This window comes from Balaenoptera borealis, assembly GCF_965194805.1.
Source record: "Balaenoptera borealis genome assembly, chromosome: 19".
NCBI lineage: Eukaryota > Metazoa > Chordata > Mammalia > Artiodactyla > Balaenopteridae > Balaenoptera > Balaenoptera borealis.
The window spans coordinates 51,791,348-51,812,180 of NC_138878.1; the positions used below are offsets into that span (position 1 = coordinate 51,791,348).

At 42.6% G+C, this 20,833-nt stretch overlaps 1 protein-coding gene across 1 annotated transcript in view; it reads left to right on the forward strand.

The window, feature by feature from the left end:
* Window positions 1–20,833, forward strand: part of GARRE1 (granule associated Rac and RHOG effector 1) — a gene marked incomplete at its 5' end in the record, with an annotated part of 50,720 nt that overhangs the window by 14,783 nt on the left and 15,104 nt on the right. The window contains 6 exons of the mRNA XM_082366474.1: window positions 6,308–6,517; window positions 11,986–12,126; window positions 12,340–12,435; window positions 12,560–12,721; window positions 14,971–15,129; window positions 17,988–18,085. Coding sequence (XP_082222600.1) covers window positions 6,308–6,517; window positions 11,986–12,126; window positions 12,340–12,435; window positions 12,560–12,721; window positions 14,971–15,129; window positions 17,988–18,085 — 866 coding nt within the window. The remainder of the gene's footprint in view (window positions 1–6,307; window positions 6,518–11,985; window positions 12,127–12,339; window positions 12,436–12,559; window positions 12,722–14,970; window positions 15,130–17,987; window positions 18,086–20,833) is intronic.

Consider the following 20,833-nt stretch of genomic DNA (forward strand, 5'->3'; position numbering starts at 1 on the left):
TCAACCACTAGCCATCTGCAGAACTTTTTCATCTTCCCAAACTGAAACTCTGTACCTATTGAACAATAACAACCATTCCTCCTTTGTCTACCATAGACTTAGTTCCCCTCACTGGCCTTTCACTTTTTCATGTCCTGGATGATAGTTTATAGTTATCCTGTTAGTTACTACCATTGATAGCAATGTAGCTGAAATATACAACTTCCTGGGAATTCCCTGGCAGTCCAGTTGTTAGGACTCTGTGCTTCCACTGAAGGGGCACAGGTTTAGATCCCTGTATGGGGAACTAAGATCTTGCAAGCCGAGCAGTGTGGTGATAAATAAATAAATAAATAAATAAATAAATAAATAAATAACTTCCTATGTGTGTTGCATGTAATAAATTTTTGATATATTTTATTTTGGAAAGCAGGCTATAAAATAACATACAACATGATCTAGTTTTACAAAAAAAATCTACAGGTACAAATGTAGGCTGTATCAGAAACATGTAATCAGTGGTTATAGCTATTTAGTAATATTTGATACTGTTTATTTCTTTATTTAGCTGATCTTTTCCCCGTAATTTATTTGCAATGAATATGTATTACTGGTATAAAAGGTTTTATGCACCACAGTGTTTGGGCCATGAAGTAGGAGTTCAGAAACTGTGTCTGTTGATATTTTTACCAGCAGTAAAGCAGCATGTCTAGGGGCAGAATGTAATCTTGTCCAAATGATTAACATTTGGTGTTGGCTCATCTACCCTTGGGGATGTGTTAGCTTTCTCTCCTCACTAGTTCTTTCTCCTGTACATAGCATGGCAGCTTCTTTGTGCTCTAGGTTAATACTGACTGCAAAGAGATTGTTGTTTTGTTAGTTGCTTTTTTTATTGCTGTTAGTTGCTTTTTTTTTTTTTTTTTTTAATATTTAAGCACTCACTGTTAATCAGTTTTTAGGTTAGACTATACATGTTAGTTTCAGTAAGCTTGTTTTTTACATTTTTATGCCATAATTTAATCTCCATAAGGTACTTTCCATAGTCCAGGCATGGTCTACTGCATTCTGTATTTCTCTGGAGACACATTTAGGTCTTTGTATCACATTCTGGTCTGTTGGTTAGGTCATTATGTAATAACTCTGGAATTATCATAAGAATAAAAGATTGGGAACACGTGGAACTAACTGTAATGTTTAAGGTACAAGTAAGTTTTGAAGAGAGAGAAATGACTGAATGAGTTTGGAATTTCTAATAAAAGCAGCCAGTCCGGATCAACTTCATTTCATTCATTCTCGACTTTTAAACTGATCAGAAGTAAATGCTAGAACCCCTGGAAATGCTTGACAGTATGGTATATGTGACACTTTTACTTGTTCTTCACTCTGCAGGGATGTGAGAAAGACGAATTGTTCAGTGAGGTTGAGCAAAAAATGAACTTAGACATTGTGTATATTGATGTGAAAATCACAAGGTGTGTGGCAGGTGGGGTGCAGTTGGGCACTTCGTGATTTCAGCACGTGCAGATATAGTAAGGGCTGAGTCAGGCCCTGGCCCTAGAAGAGGAGTAACTAAAATTGTGAAAATATTCTAGGAAGGTAGAGTTGACTGTGGTGGTGTAGAAAGAGTGTTCTTTTAGGGTTCAAAATAGGATGACCTTAAACTAAAATTGGCTTTAATTAATAAAATATAAAAATCACCAAAAAGAAAAGGTTTCCTGGTTATATCCATGAATATAACCCCCTTAGCAGCACATGTGGTACGTTTATAGGGGAATGGGAAAGTGAACGTGTACCCTTTTCCTCTGCCATCAGGGATTCCCAGAAAACAAGGTTTCATTTCAGTAGATCCTCAATGGCTGTTTATAGTAATCCAGAATGCTCCATGGATATTTGGAGGCAGAAGTGGCAAGGTCGCTTATTGTCTGTATTCAGGAATTGGGCCTTTATGAGGAATTTAAGTCACACCAAAATGTTTCTCTTAATGCAAGTCTGATAACAGCCTCTTATTGCCCCAGATTCCATCAACTTGGGATGCCTTTGGATGAATGGATTTTTTTTTTACTAATACAAACACCAAGGGTAAGATTAAATCTGATTGCTTTCTTCATAACTGTTGAATGGGACTGATGTGCTGAAGGCCTGAACAGATGTTTTGGGGTTTGGAATTCCTCTAGAGGTAAGAGAAGCTGCTTCTTTTCCCAAGCCCTGTGTGTCCTCTCCCAGTTTATCATTGCTGTTTGCAGCCAGTCTTAGCAGTCTGCTGTGCAGATCATGAACTTTGAGACTCATGCCACCCTGAAGTGCCACAGGCTACCCCACTTTTTACTCTTGTCGCAGCCCCTTTCCCACAGTTAGAGAAGACTGAGCCGTGCCTCTCAGTCTCCGTTTCCAGCCCAGGGAACTGGGCTGACACTGGGGCCTGACACTGTATGGGAGACATCAGGGTTCCTGCACAGGGTTCCTCTCCCCTTCTTGGTATCCTTAGTCACTGTCGTGACTACATCCTGGATCTTGTCATATGAAGATAGCATAGCCTGATGGTTAGAACACAGTTTTTGGAGTCAGACAGACTTGGCATCAGATCTGTACTGCACCACTTATTACCTGCTTGACACTGGAGCAAGGTTCTTTCTTTCTCTAAGCCTCGGTGTTGTCATCTATAAAATGGATGAATTGCTATCACCCCCCTGAGTCACTTCACTGCACGTCAAGTGCTTGGTATGGGTTAAGCACTCAGTAAATGATAGCTGGAACTCTGGAAGTTCCAGGTTGATAGACGTGGAACTCTATAGCTCCACTGACAGTTTAAACTCATTGACATTTAAAATGTCTCTCTCTTTGACCACTCCACTCATTTGTCCACCAGCTTGCCACATCTGTTCTGCAGCTTCACTGGATCCTGCAGTCCAGGAAACGTTCTCCCTGTGAAGAGAAAGTAGCTGTCCTCAGCCCTTGGGTCACATGCTTCCAAATTCATAACTTTAGAGTCTCTATTTCTTTCCAGGTTTCTCAGGAAGACCCCAAGGACTGGCTCATCCCTGTGATGGAGAGGGTGGAGTCTGTTACAGGAGGGAAGCTGGGCTAAGACAGGAGATATTGTAGAGAAAAGGGGGGCAGAGGCAGGCTGGAGATTGAGCTTTGTCCTCTATCTGGAAAAGGTGGTGTTTATACGTCTGTTAGTTTAGGTAAACTTGTAGAATAGATATTTTTTAAATAGCTTTTCCAGGGACTTCCTTGTTGGTCCAGTGGTTAAGACTCCATGCATCCGCTGCAGGGGGCACGGGTTCGATCCCTAGTTGGGGAACTAAGATCCTGTATGCCGCGTGGCACAGTCAAAAAATAATAAATAAGCTTTTCCAAGCTCCAGGGTGTAACCATTGGTTTGATTGGCTTTTAATGAATTGTTTACAACACAAATATTTTGTCACAACCCATATTTGTGCTACATACCTCATGGGTGGGGGAGGGAAATGCTGAGCTCTTGTTTGCATCATTTCTTCTATACACGGAAGAAATTTATATTAAATGACTCATCCAAGGTCAAGCATGTAATAAGTGGTGGAGACAATATTCTGAATGTCCGCCTTTTAAAACTGTCCACCATCTCTCCCCCCATTTACTCCTGCAACAGAAGCATCCTCCTTCCACCATTCTGCCCTTGACAACAAGAGGACCCTCCCCAACCCCCAGCCCAGCATCGACCAGCATTATCAGAGAATGTCCTGTTCTGGGCCCAGGACCCTGCATCAGGCCTTCAGAGGCCTTTCTCAGAATTTTCCTTTAGAAGGGAGAGGGGTTACTCCATCTGTTCCCTTGGTCTTTTCCTCAGAGAGCCTTTTCCTTCCCACCTCACTCCTTAGTGTTCATTCTCCAGTAGCCCCTGACTTTGCATATCTACTTAACTGTTCCCCACCATTAGAAGATAACCCTAACAAGGACAGTGACTTGTTCGCTGTCTTTCTTATAGTATCTTCTGGCTTTTTTGTGCTTTGTACATATCAGATATTCACAAATTACACATCTGTTGAAAGATTGAATGACTCAGTTGGATCTGTCAAAAGCTGAAAGAATGTGAGCCTAGAGCAAATGGCACATGGCATCTCCACTTCTCCCTCCTCCTCCCTCAGCCACAGCCTGCCAAGAGGCTAAGGAAGTAGGAGGAGGAAGAGTTTGTGTGCCTGAGGACCCAGCTTCACTTCTCCTCCTGGGTTTGCTCTGTGTGGAGCCTCAGGACACCATATCATTCTGGCCTAAGCCAGTTAAGGTTGAGCTGCTGTCCTGTGTCTGGTCTCAGTGCTGCCAGCCCACAGCTGTCTTCACGTGTGTAGAGCCTGTTGAAGGCAGGGGGGCACAATGGCTAAGGGCATAGACACTTGAGTCAAGTGACCCCTCTGCCACATCCAGTTGTGTCCCCTTGACAAAGTTTCATAACCTTTCTGTGCCTTAGTCTTATTGTTTGTGAAATGGAAATGACCTCATATGGTTGTTCCTAGGATTAAATGAGATAATCAGTGTGAAATCTTTAGCACAGGTGAAGTACATGCTGAGTGTTTCGTTCAGGCTGGCTGATATTATGTACAATGCTAATTAAATACTCTTTTTTTCTGTTTGTGGCACAAGTTCCTAGGTTGCTAGGTCTGCTTATTCTGTGTGGCTCACTCTGCCCCATCTTTGATGGGGTGGAGCTTTGAGGGAGATGTGAGTGGAGACCCAGAAGGTTTGTTTGAGTGGGAATTCAGCCTGTATTTCTGATGGTTCCCTATAGAAGGAGGATGCTTTGGTGTGAGTTTTGTGTGTTTGCTTTAGTTTTGTCCTGGTGATTTCCACAGGGGAAAATAATTCAGAGGGAGTAAATGTCACCACTGGGAGCTTGCCTGACTCTCTTTCTCCAGGAAGAAGAGCTCTGCCCAGTGGGGGTGGAAAAGGGCATCATCTGAAATGTGTGCTGGGAGGTGATAGGTCCAAGGTTGAGTCTTATTTTTGGCTTCTCCGAGGAACAGGACTGGGCCAAAGTGTGGGCAGTGGGGTTGGATTTTAGTTCCTTGTAAAAGGCAATGGAAACCTTCACCACCTCCCCAAGGCAGCGCCCTGAGAGCTGGCAGCTAGTGGGCCCTCTCAGCTATGCTCCAGTTGGATTACAAACTCAATAAAATAAGTAATTTTTTGTTAGTAAGTAATCCACTGTATAGGCCAATGAAATATGAAATACCTTCCATTAAAAATGTTTTGAATGTTATGGAACATGATAAAGGAGTTACAAAAAGGTTTTGTTGTTACTGTTGTTGAATTTTGTATGACTAAAACAACTGTAAAAGATTAGGGGGACATGTCAATAATCTGGAAAGTGTCTGCTCAAGTTGCTTTGCAAGCAGCAAATTCTTGCTGTCTTTTAAAGAAAAAAGAAGTAGGAAATCATAGAGAACACCTTGTAGCTGGAGTTAACACAAGAAAGCAAACGGGGAACGACAAGTAATGTCAGAGAACAGCTTTAGCCAATGCCAGAGGTTGGCAGATAAAGGCACACTTGTATCTTAAAATGTTTATGGTATGTAGTATATTTTTAGTACATATGTTATAATTACATGTTAATAGTATATATTAACATAGCATGTATATGGTAGTTTTTTTAATGAATTTTCTACTTTAACGGACTACTGCATCAACCAGCCAACTACTAATACGTATCAGGTGAGTGGGTTTCTACTGTTCTGACAAATGGACTTAACAGTATGTTTTGTTGACTCCTAGAAGACAGGTCTGTGAGCTTTGTTTTGTAAGACTGGAAATATGACATACAGCTATGTTAATAACTATGTAATAACTATGTTAATACACTGTTACCAAAATAACCTGTATCTTTGGATTCCATTTCCAATGGAATGTCTTCTTATAGTCAAACTGACCTTTTGGATTTTTAATCACCTGGCTTTTACTCTGCCCTCTGAATACTGTGTGGACAGAATTGGAATTGTGGGTTGCTGTGGTTCAGCAGGAGCTCAAAGACAACCAGGGTTGGTGTGAGCCAGAGTCCAGATGAGGCGAGTGGAGAACAGGAGTGGAGGGAGGCTAGATGGGAAGTGGGAAGGCCCATTCGAACCTTGGGGCTTGCTATTTGGTTGAAACATCTTGATTTCTAGGTATCAGGCCACCCAGGTCCAAACGTGAGAACAAAGGCAGATCCTTCTAAAGCATGGTGACTTTTTAACTTCATATGATTTCAGATTTCCAGTTAATTGTTACCTCTACTCAAATTGATAGTTGAGAATTGATTGCGGTCATGCAGTAGCAACCCATAGCCTTAAAATCCCTGGCTCTCTTGTTTTCACAGGTGTTGGGGCGATGCTTCTTGACAGTGGTGCAGGTCCATTTCCAGTTTCTGACCCAGGCGTTACAGAAGGTCCAGCCAGTGGCTCACTCTTGCTTTGCCGAGGTGGTTGTGCCAGAAAAAAAGAACAGCAGCAGTGGCGGTGGCTTATCTGGCATGGGCCACACACCAGAACTGGAGGAAGCTGTGCGGTCCTGGCGGGGGGCTGCTGAGGTAACCCTGACTTTGGGGAGATTGGTGCCCTTTGTTCAGATAGGAGAGGCTCCAGAGGGCCTTTACCTGTTGGTTCTTAAAAAAGCCATTTTATGTAGAAGTGTGAGTTTTCAACTGCTGTCATTAGCTTGTTCATTCATTTAACAGTGAATGTCTTTGTAAATGCCCACTTCATGCCAGGCATGTGCAGGCCCTGAGGTAGTAGCCTCTACTCACAACCTCCTAGGAGAAAAGTCTTACAAAAACAGGTTTGAGGGGCCGTGATGGAGGTGTGCAGGAGCCCAGGGGAAGGGCCTGGCATCCGACAAGAAGTGCAGCAAAGCTTCTGGGAAGAGGGACTAGGGAGAAGAGGCTGGAGGGTATATGGAGGGTCAGGGGTCAGCCAGCTAGCTAGGTGGGGATGTAGTAGGCGATGACACATTTCTTGTTGGCATTTTATTTTTTATTTTTTAATAAATTTATTTATTTTATTTATTTATTATTTTTGGCTGCATTGGGTCTTGGTTGCTGCGTGTGGGCTTTCTCTAGTTGCAGCGAGCTGGGGCTACTCTTCCTTGCGGTGCGGGGGCTTCTCTTGTTGCAGAGCACGGGCTCTAGGTGCGCGGGCTTCAGTAGTTGTGGCTTGTGGGCTTCGGTAGTTGTGACTCGCGGGCTCTAGAGCACAGGCTCAGTAGTTGTGGCGCATGGGCTTAGTTGCTCTGCGGCATGTGGGATCTTCCCGGACCAGGGCTCGAACCTGTGTCCCCTGCATTGGCAGGCGGATTCTTAACCACTGCGCCACCAGGGAAACCCCTTGTTGGCATTTTAATACTCCTTTGTTTCCAAGGGCAGAAGAAAAGCCTTCCAAGACGGGACTTTAACTAGGACTTACTGTTCCATTTCGCAGAGTAAAAGAGACTTTATATTATATAACATTTCGTTTGAATTTAGTTTGAATCATTCGTCAATTAAATTGGCAAACTATTTCATTTTGTTTTAGAGATCTCCTTTAATCAAATTTTTAAACATGATTTTTCAACATTTTAACATTGTACATTCTCTCATTTTCTTACTTCAGTTTTGTGCTGTTCAACTGCATTGTTATTTCTTTTCAATTTCTTTTTCCTGTTTGCTTGTTTGTTTTGGTCTCTTTCATGTTAAAGACTCCCCTTTGCTTTCTTGGTGTTTATTAGAGCAGCCCTGAAATGCTAATTGGGGGTTGAATGTGGGAGTGGGACCTCTTGACTTCATTGCATGTGGCCGGGCAGTGGGGTCCACACCTTTATCTTCTCATCTTACAACGCTATGGGCCCTCCTGGCTGCAACCTCCTGATCATGCAGCTCACATTCACACCCTTCATACCTGACTCAAGGTCTTCTCTACTCCACCTGTTGGCATCATTCGTGCTGAGAATCCAGCCCAAGTGAAGCCTCCTGGTGCTCCTTTGACTACCTCGCCTTGACCTTTCCCTTCACCCACTTCTGTGTGCCCAGGCCTTTCTGCCTTCCTTACTTTGCTTCCAACCAGTGACCCTACTCCACACACACTGAGAAAATAGAATCTACCTGGCAGCAGCCCCTCTTTTTCATGTCTGCCCAAATGACACCCCTCCCCCCATTCAGACCCTCTTCTCTTCCTTCCTCTTCATTATAGCAGAGGAGGTACCCTCTCCTTCTGTCCAGGGTCTGCCTATCCTCACCCTGCCCCCAACCTCAGGGCTTCTTTGGTGGGACCCTGTGTTTTCTCTCCTCCTCGGCATGCTCCCACCTGTACACAAATATGCTTACAAATAAAAATCCTCCCTGCCCTGCCCTGTTTCTCTGCTCTTTTTATAGCCAACTTCTTGAAAGAATTGTTCACTTCACCTTTAATTCACTCTAAAAAAGATTATTATTATTATGAAATATTTTAAGCATATAGAAAATGTCATACATACCCATCTATATTCCTTTTAGCTTTGTCAAACGAATCTTCACTTTTTGCCCATTTGCTTCATACCTTTTATCTTTTTATAATTTTATTTATTTATTTGTTTGTTTGATTGATTGATTGATTGATTGATTTATGGCTGCGTTGGGTCTTCGTTGCTACACGTGGGCTTTCTCTAGTTGCGGCAAGCGGGGGCTTCTCATTGCGGTGGCTTCTCTTGTGGAGCACAGGCTCTAGGTGCGCAGGCTCAGTAATTGTGACGCATGGGGTTAGTTGCTCCGCGGCATGTGGGATCTTCCTCGAACAGAGCTCAAACCCGTGTCCCCTCCATTGGCCAGGTGGATTCTTGACCACTGCATCACCAGGGAAGTCCTCATACCTTTTATTTATTTATTTATTTATTTTTAACTTTTTTTTTAAAAATTCATTTATTTTATTATTTATTTGGCTGCGTTGGGTCTTCATTGCTGCGTGCGGGCTTTCTCTAGTTGCAGTGAGCGGGAGCTACTCTTCGTTGCGGTGCACGGGCCTCTCATTGCGGTGGCTTCTCTTGTTGCGGAGCACAGGCTCTAGGCACGCAGGCTTCAGTAGTTGTGGCTCGCAGGCTCAGTAGTTGTGGCTCGCAGGCTCTAGGGTGCAGGCTCAGTAGTTGTGGTGCACGGGTTTGGTTGCTCCGTGGCATGTGGGATCTTCCCGGACCAGGGCTCGAACCCGTGTCCCCTGCATTGGCAGGCAGATTCTTAACCACTGCGCCACCAGGGAAGCCCTCATACTTTTTATTTTTAACAGGAAAATATTATTACAAATGCTCTTGAGTTCCCTTTGTACTTCTCCACTATCTTATTCATATTCCTTTCTCTCTAGAGATAACCTCTTTTGATTTTGGAGTTTGTGATTCCTATGCATATTTTTATATTTTTATTCTATATGTATGTATCCATAAATATATTGTTTTGCACAATATGAAACTTTATATAAACGGTATCATTCAGTTCACTAAAATCTGGCTTCCACTCCTACACAAGAACGTGCCTTGTCTTGTCAAGGTCACTGGTGCCTTCCATGTAGCCAAAAATAATTGGCAGAAATGCAAGGATCCCGATGACTCCATTCAGCAGCTCACAGCGACATGAGCCCTGGAAATCCTCTCTCCTTGTGGAGAACCAGGTGTTCTTAGGTACCCTCTTAGCTCTTGGGCTAGCCTCTCCATCCACTTTGTTAGCTTCTCTTCAACATAACTTATGAATATGAGTTTCTCAAGGCTGAGTTCTACGTGCTCTCTCCCCTAGAGGGTCTTCATCTACTCTTGGAACTTTAAAAACTGCTTGTGGGCTGGGGCCACAAGCACACAAATGTGTGTGCCCAGTTCGCTTCCCCCGTGGGCTCAGGCCCCTATATTCAGCTGCTGCCCTCCTCAGGTCTTCAGATGGCTCAGCCCTTAGCCTTTCTGCACACGCTGTTCCTCCTCAAATCTTCCCTGTGCTAGCATGTAGTGCCATCCCACACTGGGTCCTTTGTGCAAGGAACCTGAGATTTATCCTCCAGTTTTTCTGTCACATCTACATCCAATCCATAAGAAAGCCCTGCAGATCCTACCTCCAAAATATGACTGCAAATCTGTCCCTTTCTTTCTGTGTCCACTATCACTAACCTAGTTCAGGGAATCATTACTCTCCCCTGACAGCTTCAGTGGCTGGACTTGCTTCTCCCCTTTCTGTCTTGCCGTCCTTCATGTCTCTCCATTTCCTTAGGGTAAAGTGTGGACCCATCCCCATGACCTGCCTAGTCCCACATAGTCTGGCCCCTGCCTCCTCAACAGCCTCATCTGTGGCCACTCTCCCCTGCTCACTGGGTTCTAGTTCCTTTGCTGACATCTCTGCCTGTCCTACCCCCACCCCACACTTCTGTTGACTGCCTCCTCTGCCTCAAACTCAGCCTAAATGATGATCTCTCAGTTTCTCGGGCACTCCCTGTTACAGTTCTCTGTTTCCCTTGGGATGTTTTTCTCCATTTTATATTTTTTAAATGTTTTATTTGTTTGCCTTTTCGACCCATGAAGCTGTCAGCTCCAAGATGGTAGGGACCAGGTTTTGTGCTCCACTGTCTATCCAGAGACATCTAACATAAGACCTTGTGGGCTACATATTTGACTAAATGGAAGAGTTCTAGAAAGAGAGTCAAATGGTTTTAAACTGTGAGACTGTTAGGGTTCAGGGAATGGTTGGTATTCATACAGAATTTGTGGAGCTTTGGAAATGTATGGCATTATAGCTGCTAGTTAATTTCCTTTAGTCCTGCAATTTTGGTAAATATTACAACTCCTGCCTTGGCCTAGAAGAACAAAAATTAACTGTTAAAAAATGTTATCTGGGGGGCTTCCCTGGTGGCGCAGTGGTTGAGAATCTGCCTGCCAATGCAGGGGACACGGGTTCGAGCCCTGGTCTGGGAAGATCCCACATGCCGCAGAGCAACTGGGCCCGTGAGCCACAACTACTGAGCCTGAGCGTCTGGAGCCTCTGCTCCGCAACAAGAGAGGCCGCGATAGTGAGAGGCCCCGCGCACCGCGATGAGGAGTGGCCCCCACTCGCCGCAACTGGAGAAAGCCCTCACACAGAAACGAAGACCCAACACAGCCAAAAATAAAAAAAATAATAAATAAATAATAAATTAAAAATTAAAAAAAAAATGTTATTTGTTGCACAAATGTTATTGCAATAAAAATAGACATTGAAAAATTGAAAGACAGTTCATCCTGAATCCTTCCTTCCATCTAGTAAATCAAATATATATTTTTCTGTATTCTCTAGTCCTGACCCATATGTATAGATAACATTTCATCACAAGACACAGATAAATTTCTTCTTGTTTTTCTTATGTACTCTTCATAAACATATTTAGTGACTAAACAATAAGTATTTCATTTTTCTGTGCAGATTTCAAAAGTTCTGTTTTTCCTTTCATGTTACAGTGTATGTTTTTTTCCTATTCTTTTCCTATTGGTGAGGTTTTTTACTTTGGTGTATAGGACCACCCAACCATATATATATTGTTTAATTCTGGAAACTCCAAGGGCCAATATACTAGGGTATCTGTCTTTTTAAAGCAGGGAAATTTAAAATGTGAATATTTTTAATGTGTATGTAATTTATATGTAATATAGATATAAACTAACTAACAGGTAGGTAAGTCTTTTTTCCAGGGTTTCTTTTTTTTGGGCATACCGCGTGGTTTGTGGGATCTTAGTTCCCTGACCAGGGATTGGATCCAGGCCCTCAGCAGTGAGAGTGCAGAGTCCTAACCACTGGACCGCCAGGGAATTCCCAGGGGTTTCTTAAATAAGGTAGTTCTATTGTCAGGTTTGCTTTCTCTTCAATGCTTGATTCAGTCTTTCAGAACTTCTGACTGCTTGCTCACTTCGTAATACAGACGATCCGGAATGTCTGGTTTATATCTAATTCTTAGATAGTTTCTTGCTTTACTATTGTTGTTTTCTGGTTTTTTAATTTTGCTAGTATCTATAACATCCTCTTTTACCTACCAGTCACCATTTCTGTTGCAGGCAACATCTAGACTAAGAGAAAGAGGCTGTGATGGCCGCCTGGCAGGAATTGAAGTTCAACAGCTCTTCTGTTCTCAAAGTGCAGCAATTCCTGAGCACCAGCTAAAAGAACTGAACATAAAGATTGACAGTGCTCTGCAAGTACGTTTTTCAGAACTGGCACATTAATATCTAAGGGATGAAAACAAGGGAGGGAGTTAAAGTCGTGATGCTGAACCAATTGGAAAGAGTAATAAGATGGTAGTTTGCTTCATGTCTTTTAATAACTATAGAAATTTTAAATTTCTGTTTTCATTGAACCTAGTCAGTTTATAATCTATGTAATCTTGATTCTTGAAAACAATTTCTTTGCAGGCATATAAAATAGCTCTGGAAAGCTTAGGTCACTGTGAATATGCAATGAAAGCCGGTTTCCACCTGAATCCAAAGGCGATTGAAGCCAGTTTGCAGGTACGCTTTTCTTTCTGGTAGCTCCTGGGAGCTGTGGTATGGCATTCATGCCATCCACATGAGGCAGATGTCTTGAGAGGTGAGCTGTGGGTCACCTCTCCTCTCCTATCCAACCCTTTTCCAGGGCTGCTGCAGCGAGGCAGAAGCACAGCAGACAGGGCGGAGGCAGACCCCGCCGCAGCCCATGCAGTGTGAGCTTCCCACCGTCCCCGTGCAGATAGGATCGAACTTCCTGAAGGGTGTCTCCTTCAACGAGTCGGCCGCCGACAATCTGAAACTTAAGACGGTAGCTTTCCTTGGGGTTCCAGCAACCTGGGTGTGAACTTGAAAATAGAGTTCTTAAGGAAACCTGAGGGCTTGTAAAGAATCTAGACTAAAAAGCAAAACTTAAGTGAAGACGGGAGGCATTGACCTTCCTCAGTAAACTGGTGTCTAAAAGCAGACTAGGGTGACTTTTTTTTTTTTTTTTTTTTCTCCATTTGGTAGGTCTTTATTGAGCATCCATTAGTGCCAGGCTAGGAGATTTGACAGCCCACTAGGTTGTGATAGGAACACAGAACGAGGGGGCCTCACCTGGAGGATTAAGAGATGTGACTCTTGAGAAGAGGACTTTAAGCAGAGAAAGACCTGAATAATAAGTATGGGGGTGGGGCTGAGGCTGTGAGATGGCCAGGAAGTGAGAGCCCATCCCAAGAGCTGAAGATCTTCCTTAGAGCTATAGCTGGGGGCCCCTTGGCCGTCCAGGACAGTCACTAATGAGATTCGGACTTAATTGTCCTGAAGTAAGGCTTGGGCTCTGGTATTTTGTAAAAGTTGTCCAGGGGATTCTAATATGTAGTCAGACCTGAGGGCCACCGTCTAGAACAAGGGGAGACATGGTAGGAGCCAAGGCTGGAAAAGCAGCCCGGAGAGTCCAGAAAGCCCCCAGTGTGAGGGCTGGACTCCATCCCCAGGTGGCTGACATCCCACCAAGACAGGTCGTGTAATGAGGTTTGCATTTCGGAAAGATCCCCCTGACTTCAGGATGGCCTGGGGCTGGGAGGGGAGCAGCACTGAAGGGTTTTGGCCGTAGCCCCATCCAGTGATAATGGGAGGCGAGTGGACGCATCCAAGAGCGATCTAGAAGTTATAACAAGCAGGACTCAGCGATTAATTGGCTGTGAGAGGGAGGGGAAAGGAGATGAGGCCCACGTTTCTGGCTTGGACAGCTGCTTTGGTGCTGTTTATTGAGGCTCGGGGATAGTCGTCATAAAATATATTTTTGGACGTGATTTTAAGGTTGCTTTTGAAATGTCCAAGTGGAGCTGTTCAGCAGGCAGTTGGATGTATGGGTCTGGAGCCCCGAAGTGGGATCAGGGCCAGGGTCCTCAGAGGCAGATGGTCGCTGGAGCCAGAAGAGAGGCTGGCGGATCCAGGAAGTGTGTGGAGAGGGTCCAAGGAAACTTTGGCATTTAAGGCAGTGACTGTGACCATTTTATAGTTATACGGCCATAAATGAACTTCTTCAGTAATGTGCTACGTCTGCCACAGCATACTCTCCTTACAGTATCTTGATCTGAGTACACTGATGCTGTGAACCCCAACTTGTTGGGAGAGTTCCGGATCACCAGTTTATTATGAGAGGACGTAACTCAGGAACAGCCAGATGGAAGAGATGCCTAGGGCAAGGCATGGGCAAGGGGCTTGGAGGTTCCATGTTCTCTCCAGGCACCGCTGTCCCAGCACCTCCATGTGTTCACCAAATCAGAAGCTCCTAGGGTGACTTTTTTAATGAGACATTTGCCAAATTAGTTTTATTCATAATTTTGTTTAAAATGTGTAAAATACAGGGTTTTGAAAGTACACTATAAAAGGCTGTTTATGATTAATGTTTCAGTGGACTTTCATAAATTAAATAAGAGGAGAAATCTTGTCGTAATACTGAAGTAATTAGGACCATTTGCAGAGCATCATGTGTGCCAGGCATTGTGTCAAATGCTTCCCGTGCATTGTCTCAGTGAATGCTCACCCACAAAGTGGGTACTGCCCTTCTCCCCATTTGACAGATAGAGGAACTAAGGTCCAAGGCCACACAGCTAGAAAGTTGTAGACTGGAATTGGAGCTTATACAGTCTGTTTCCAGAGTCTGCATACCTGACCACTTGTTCATCCAAAATAAAGATGAGGTTTTCATTGGTATTTACTTTTACCAGATGATTTTGTCTCCTTATTCAGAGGGATTCAGAATTTCAAAATTCCTCAACCAGTTTGCATTAGCACATTGCTAAATGATGCTATATTTTGTGCTAGAATAGAAATCACATATGTATATTAACGCACGTGTATTCATATCTAGCCGGTCACGCTACAGGGTTGAGAAAATCCTTGAAGGTAATTAACGATAATTACTTAAGAAATTAAAATGACATGATATGGGAGTATGTAAAATGGTCTTCTCTTGAGGACTATTTTGTACCTGTAAATGCATTTCTACAAGTCTTAGAACCTGGTATGGCTTTATTTTGAGGTGCGAACTCTCTTTTTATCAATCTGTAGCATACAATGTTACAGCTGATCAAGGAGGCAGGCTGCTATAATGGAATCACACCCAGGGACGATTTTCCTGTGACTGAAGTCCTGAACCAGGTGTGCCCATCCACGTGGCGGGGTGCCTGCAAGACTGCCGTGCAGCTGCTGTTTGGCCAAGCTGGACTGGTGAGTGAGCACGTGTGATGGATGGGGGAGAGAATAGAGAAGGACGTTTCAGGCACGTGAGGATGTGGTGTGGGCACATGTGCGAAAACATTGGAGAATTTAAAAAGTGCTTTGCTTGCTGCAGGTTTTAGACCAGATAGAAAAGGTAAAGGAAGAACAGCATTAAACAGTCTTTTTTTTTTCTTTAATAGATTGATAATATGTATTAGCAGGGGACCTAGTTGCAAAATGATGTCTCAGGCTTTCCTGATTTTAAGGAAACCATTACATTAGTCACGATTTGATAGGACCCTTCACCTGGGCTGACTACTCTGGAGCCACAGTGGATGTCTTTCTGTTGCTCAAACACACGAAGCTTCTTCCTGTCTCAGGCCTTTGCCCCTGATGCTCCTTTTTCCTGAGAATACTCCTCTCAGATCTTCATGTGACTCACTCGTTCTCATTTTCCTGATGTCAGCTCAAATATCACCTCCTGCAATGGTATAAGTAGTGCCCCCATCCAGTCACTTTGTATACCAGTTCTCTGTTTATGCAATAAAATAACAACATCAACTCAGGTAAGTTTGGTCTTTTCACCTCTCGTGAGAAGAATAACTTTTGCCAAAGTTGGGTGGAGTCAGGAAATCAACATCTAGGTTTTTGTTAGGTACCTTTGACCCGTATACCTTATGTTCTTATCCCACTTTCTAGAATTAAATGACTGCTTTTTGAAGAGTTATAGCATTTCAGAGATTAAAGGAAGCTAATTAGAGATTTAGAAAATTAAAGAACTGTTTCTTTAATTCCTACTTTATTCATAAAAGGAGCTGTTGGGAGGATGCAGTCCTTTTGTTTGGTGTGAGTGCGTGCTCAGGTGGCCCAGCTCAGGGTGGTACTGCCTTGTAGAGGGCCAGGTGGGGGCCTGTCCACAGTGGTGAGTTACGTTTCCCTTAAGATCTGTTCCTTAGTATAGGAACCCCTAAGAAAAAGATTAAACTGGAGACCCCCTGCTGAAGTATGGAGGAGCCCACTGCCTTTTTAGTAGATTGATCCATATTCCCAAAGACCATTTTAGCTGAAACTAGGAGAACCATGGCAATAAGCTCTCCAGAAAGGAGTGTGTAAAATAAGGCAGGAGGACCCAAAGGCTTTTTTTTTTAATTATTCAAACCCTGTTTTCTTTGTAGCTAAGACTCTCTTTCTTTTTTTTCTTTTTTTAAAATTTATTTATTTATTTTTAGCTGTGTTGGGTCTTCGTTTCTGTGCCAGGGCTTTCTCTAGTTGCGGTGAGCGGGGGCCACTCCTCATCGCGGTGTGCGGGCCTCTCATTATCGCGGCCTCTCTTGTTGCGGAGCACAGGCTCCAGACACGCAGGCTCAGTAATTGTGGCTCACAGGCCTAGTTGCTCCGCGGCATGTGGGATCTTCCCAGACCAGGGCTCGAACCCATGTCCCCTGCATTGGCAGGCAGATTCTCAACCACTGCGCCACCAGGGAAGCCCTGGCTTTTTTTTTTTTTTTTAAAGGATTTAGCTTAGTTTTTAAAATATTTATTTATTTATTTATTTATTTGGCTGTGCCAGATCTTAGTTGCCACATGCGGGATCCTTAGTTGCGACATGCAGACTCTTAGTTGCAGCATGCATGTGGGATCTAGTTCCCTGACCAGAGATTGAACCCAGGCCCCCTGCATTGGGAGCACAGAGTCTTAACCACTGGACCACCAGGGAAGTCCCCCAAAGGCTATTTTGAGAAAACATCGTTTAAAAAAAAGTCCCATGTTATTCAGAGAGCAAAAACTTCTTCCTAATTCCCTCTGCCTTGATCCCAGGGCACCTTTGTTTGTGACTGATAAAGAACCTTTAGATTATTGTTCTGGGGATGGGAGGAGAGAGGAAACACCTGCCTGTTCCAACAATGGCTATTACTTGGACAGGAAGTCTTTTCCAAAGGACATTGCAGACCAGCTGTGAGAACTCTCTTTGCAGCCATGGAAATCAACTCCATTAGAGGCTGAATTTGGAATCCTAATAAGCAACTCTGCATGACTTTGCCTTTTCTGAAATGTTACAGATTTGGTTTTAAAGTGTTTTATGATTATTTTCTTAAAATTCTTTTAGTTATTTGAAAATATATTCATCACTTTGTCAGACTCTTTAAATTACAAAGCATACTGTATCATCTGTGTAGTATTAAAGACTCCTCCAGGGAGTTCCCTGGTTGTCTAGTGGTTAGGACTCTGTGCTTTCACTGCTGTGGCCTGGATTCAGTCCCTAGTCAGGGAACTGAGGCCCCGCAAGCTGCACGGCATGACCAAAAAATATGGAAAATAAAAAATACAGACTCTTCTCCAAATAAGAGGAAATCATTGAGAAAAGGGTTGGTTCTTCATTTTTCCTGAAGTAATTTTGTTTTTATTGATGGTTGAGGATAAAATGGTCTTTACAAAAAGCTTCGTCCACTTCTGGCTTGGATTCAGTCATTACAGATAGGCTTTTCTAAAGCATTGGTTTGATTTTTAATGACATTTTTACTTCTTTCAAGTGCATAAAGTGAAAAAATACTTAGGAATGAAACAAAAGAAACAAAGTAATTCCTAATTAACATATTTACAATTTGGAAGAAGTACTGAAAATGATTGCAGAGTTCGCTACCTCCTGCACCTCGAATGTGTTTCTGTTTATTGAAGTATTACTGTTTTCAGTCATCTTTATTACTTGCTTTTGTCTCCGTGGGGCTCCTGACTGGCCTCTGCATATCTGTCTTGCTGGGGAATAGTTCCTACCAGAGTCACTCAGCATTGATAGGCTCATGCATTTGATTTGTTTATGATCCGTTTTCCTCTCTGAAAGCTGATTTTTGTTTTTGTTTCTCTGTTAGGTGGTAGTTGATACGGCGCAGATTGAAAATAAAGAAGCCTATGCCCCGCAAATCAGTTTAGAAGGCTCCAGAATTGTGGTTCAAGTCCCATCCACATGGTAACGTGACTCTTACATTAACACAAGCCTAAGCTCTGATTGATGTTTGCACATCTTTGGAAAGATTGCATTGTTTTGGACAAACCGTACGCTAGCTCACACAACAGGTCTTACTACTTGTGTGGGTTTGTGGTCAGTGGAGGTATGTTAATGCCTGTGTCATGATTATCGGTACACGATAAGGAAGCCAAGATGTCTGAAAAATAGTCTCATTGACCAGTAATGCATCTAAAATGTTATATACTCATGGGTCATAATGAGCAATATTATCTTTTTGTGTTACTGAGTCCACAGCTTTTGAACAGAATATATATCATTTTCTCTAAGTCACCCAGCATTTCTTGAAAGCTGAGTACAGAACATAGAATTTCTTCTCTTCTTCCATTTCTTCTCCTTCCAGCAACAACCCTGCTGATCTGGAGCTCATGTCAGTACACACCCAGTGTCACTGCAAATCTGGAGGCAGACTGAGCTGTTCTTATTTTTAATTATTTGATTATATTTGTAAACTTATAATAAAGTATTCTTCTTAATCTGTTCAAACAAAAACTCCTACAGATCAGTAAGAAATGGGCAAGGCACATGGACAGGTAAATCAGAAGAGACATGGTCAACAAAGAGATGAAGAACATGTGTAACCTCACCTACCAAAGAAAGGAAGGCAAAGTAGAAAAACAATACAGTGTCATTTTGCCCATCATATAGTTGAATTGTTTTAGAATAACAGTACTAGATTTGGGCCAAGCTGTACAAAAACAGGCACAGATGTTGTTGAATAAATCACACAGCCTTTCTGGAGGGCAGTTTCATTTGTCAGATGCCTAAAATAAGGGCAATGACCTCAGCAGTTCCACCTCTAGGGATTTATCCATGTGATGTGCACACAGATTCAGCTGAAGGATCGGCATCACAGCTTTACTAGTAAACAAGAAAAATTAAGCCTATATTGGAAGACTTTTGCTATTAAAATTATGATCAGAGTGAATATTTAACTATATAGAAAATGTGTAAAGCATTTAGGTAGGAAGAGATAGAGTTAGTGAGGAACAGTGGCACTATTGGTGCCCATGTGGACTAAAGTGGTAGCTGGGTAATACATTCGAATTGTATTTAAATCATTTCTTCTTGAAATGTGAGGAGGGGTCCAGTGGAGATTCTGCCGAAAGTTTTAGAATTTGTTGATATATATCAAGTAAGGGTTGGCAGTTTACTTCATGTCCCCAAATCTCCCTTTTATGAGTTTCTTCCCCAAATTTCTAAATTTAATTATTAATATGGCATAATGCATAATGTTAATTTATATACATATCTTCATTCCTGTCAAACAGTAATTGTGTGGGGTTTTTTTTTTGTTTTTTTTGTTTTTTTGGCTGCACCATGCGCCTTATGAGATCTTAGTTCCCAGGCCAGGCCCTTGGTAGTGAGAGCGTGGAGTTCTAACCACTGACTGCCAGGGAATTCCCCAAGCAGTAGATTAAAAGCTCACTTTTTTGTAAGATTTTTGTGTTCCTGAATTCTTAATTTGTTTTCTAATGCAGGTTCTTATTGAAAAATATTAAACTTAACCAGGATTCTCATGTTAAAGAAAACATTTTCAACTCTTGGATAATTGGGTGAATATAAACAGCTAGTACTAAAATGGTTAACCCTGCAGTTTACTTCCACAACTCTCCCTGTATGATTGATTTCCGTTGTAATTCATTGCACCTCCTTGAAAGCCCTCATAGACTGCAATTACTTGGAGAGGCTCCCTCTGCTGGCTACTTTTGGTAAAAATGCAAAGTTTTATGTTTTTGTTTCAAGTTACAGAATATGTGCTTGTTGAGAAGAACTCAAAAAGAAGTGATTGCTTTATTCCACCTTTGGAAAAAATGAAATTATTAGCAAAACTAGTCAAGAATTTATTATATGCTTTGCTTTTAATAAAATGAAGTGTCTAGCTGCCAGATACATTTTTTTTTCCCAAAGAAAGTAAAACCTTACTTAGATTTTTTTAACTTGTCATATTTAAGTTATTCACCCATTCTTTCTTTCAACAAATATTTACTGAGTACCTAATATGTGACAGACACTGTTCTAGGCTCTGGGAATTTAATCATGAGCAAGACAGACAGGGTCCCTGCCCCTAATAGAGCTGGCTTTGTTATGGCATGGGGTTGGGGAGGGGACAGCTAATAAGCATAGGAGTTAACTGCAAGCACTGGCAAGCGTATGAATAAGGAATAAGAGTAGAGTGACATCATCTGATAGAGATTAACAGGTAAAGATGGCAGGAGGAGGCTATTTTGGATGAGGAGGTCAGTCATGAAGGGTCTCTTTAAGGATGTGATTTGAGAGGAGCCTGCCATGCAGAGAGCAGTTGGGGAAAGCATCCCAGGCAGAAGGAACAGCAAATGCAAAGGCCTGAGGAGTGAGCTGGCACGGCTGGAATTATGCTAGGTGGTGTTGAAGACGGGGATTCATAGAAGCCAGGACTTGCAGGGTCCCTGAGGGACTTGGATTTTATCTAAGAACAGGTAGAAGGTTTTAAGCCAGTCTGAGTGATTTGTCAAAAGAATGGATTTAGTCTCTTCAGGGGGTTTTATTGATCAACTCTCAAGACTGATGAATAAAATAAAAATGCCAATTTGTTGATTTTTAGAAAGAGAAATTATTGTTATCACCAGGAACTCCTTTCTGCATGACCAAAAAATGCTCATCTAGTGGGCAAACATGTGACCAGCCAGATCACAAGTAGAAGTTGGCTTG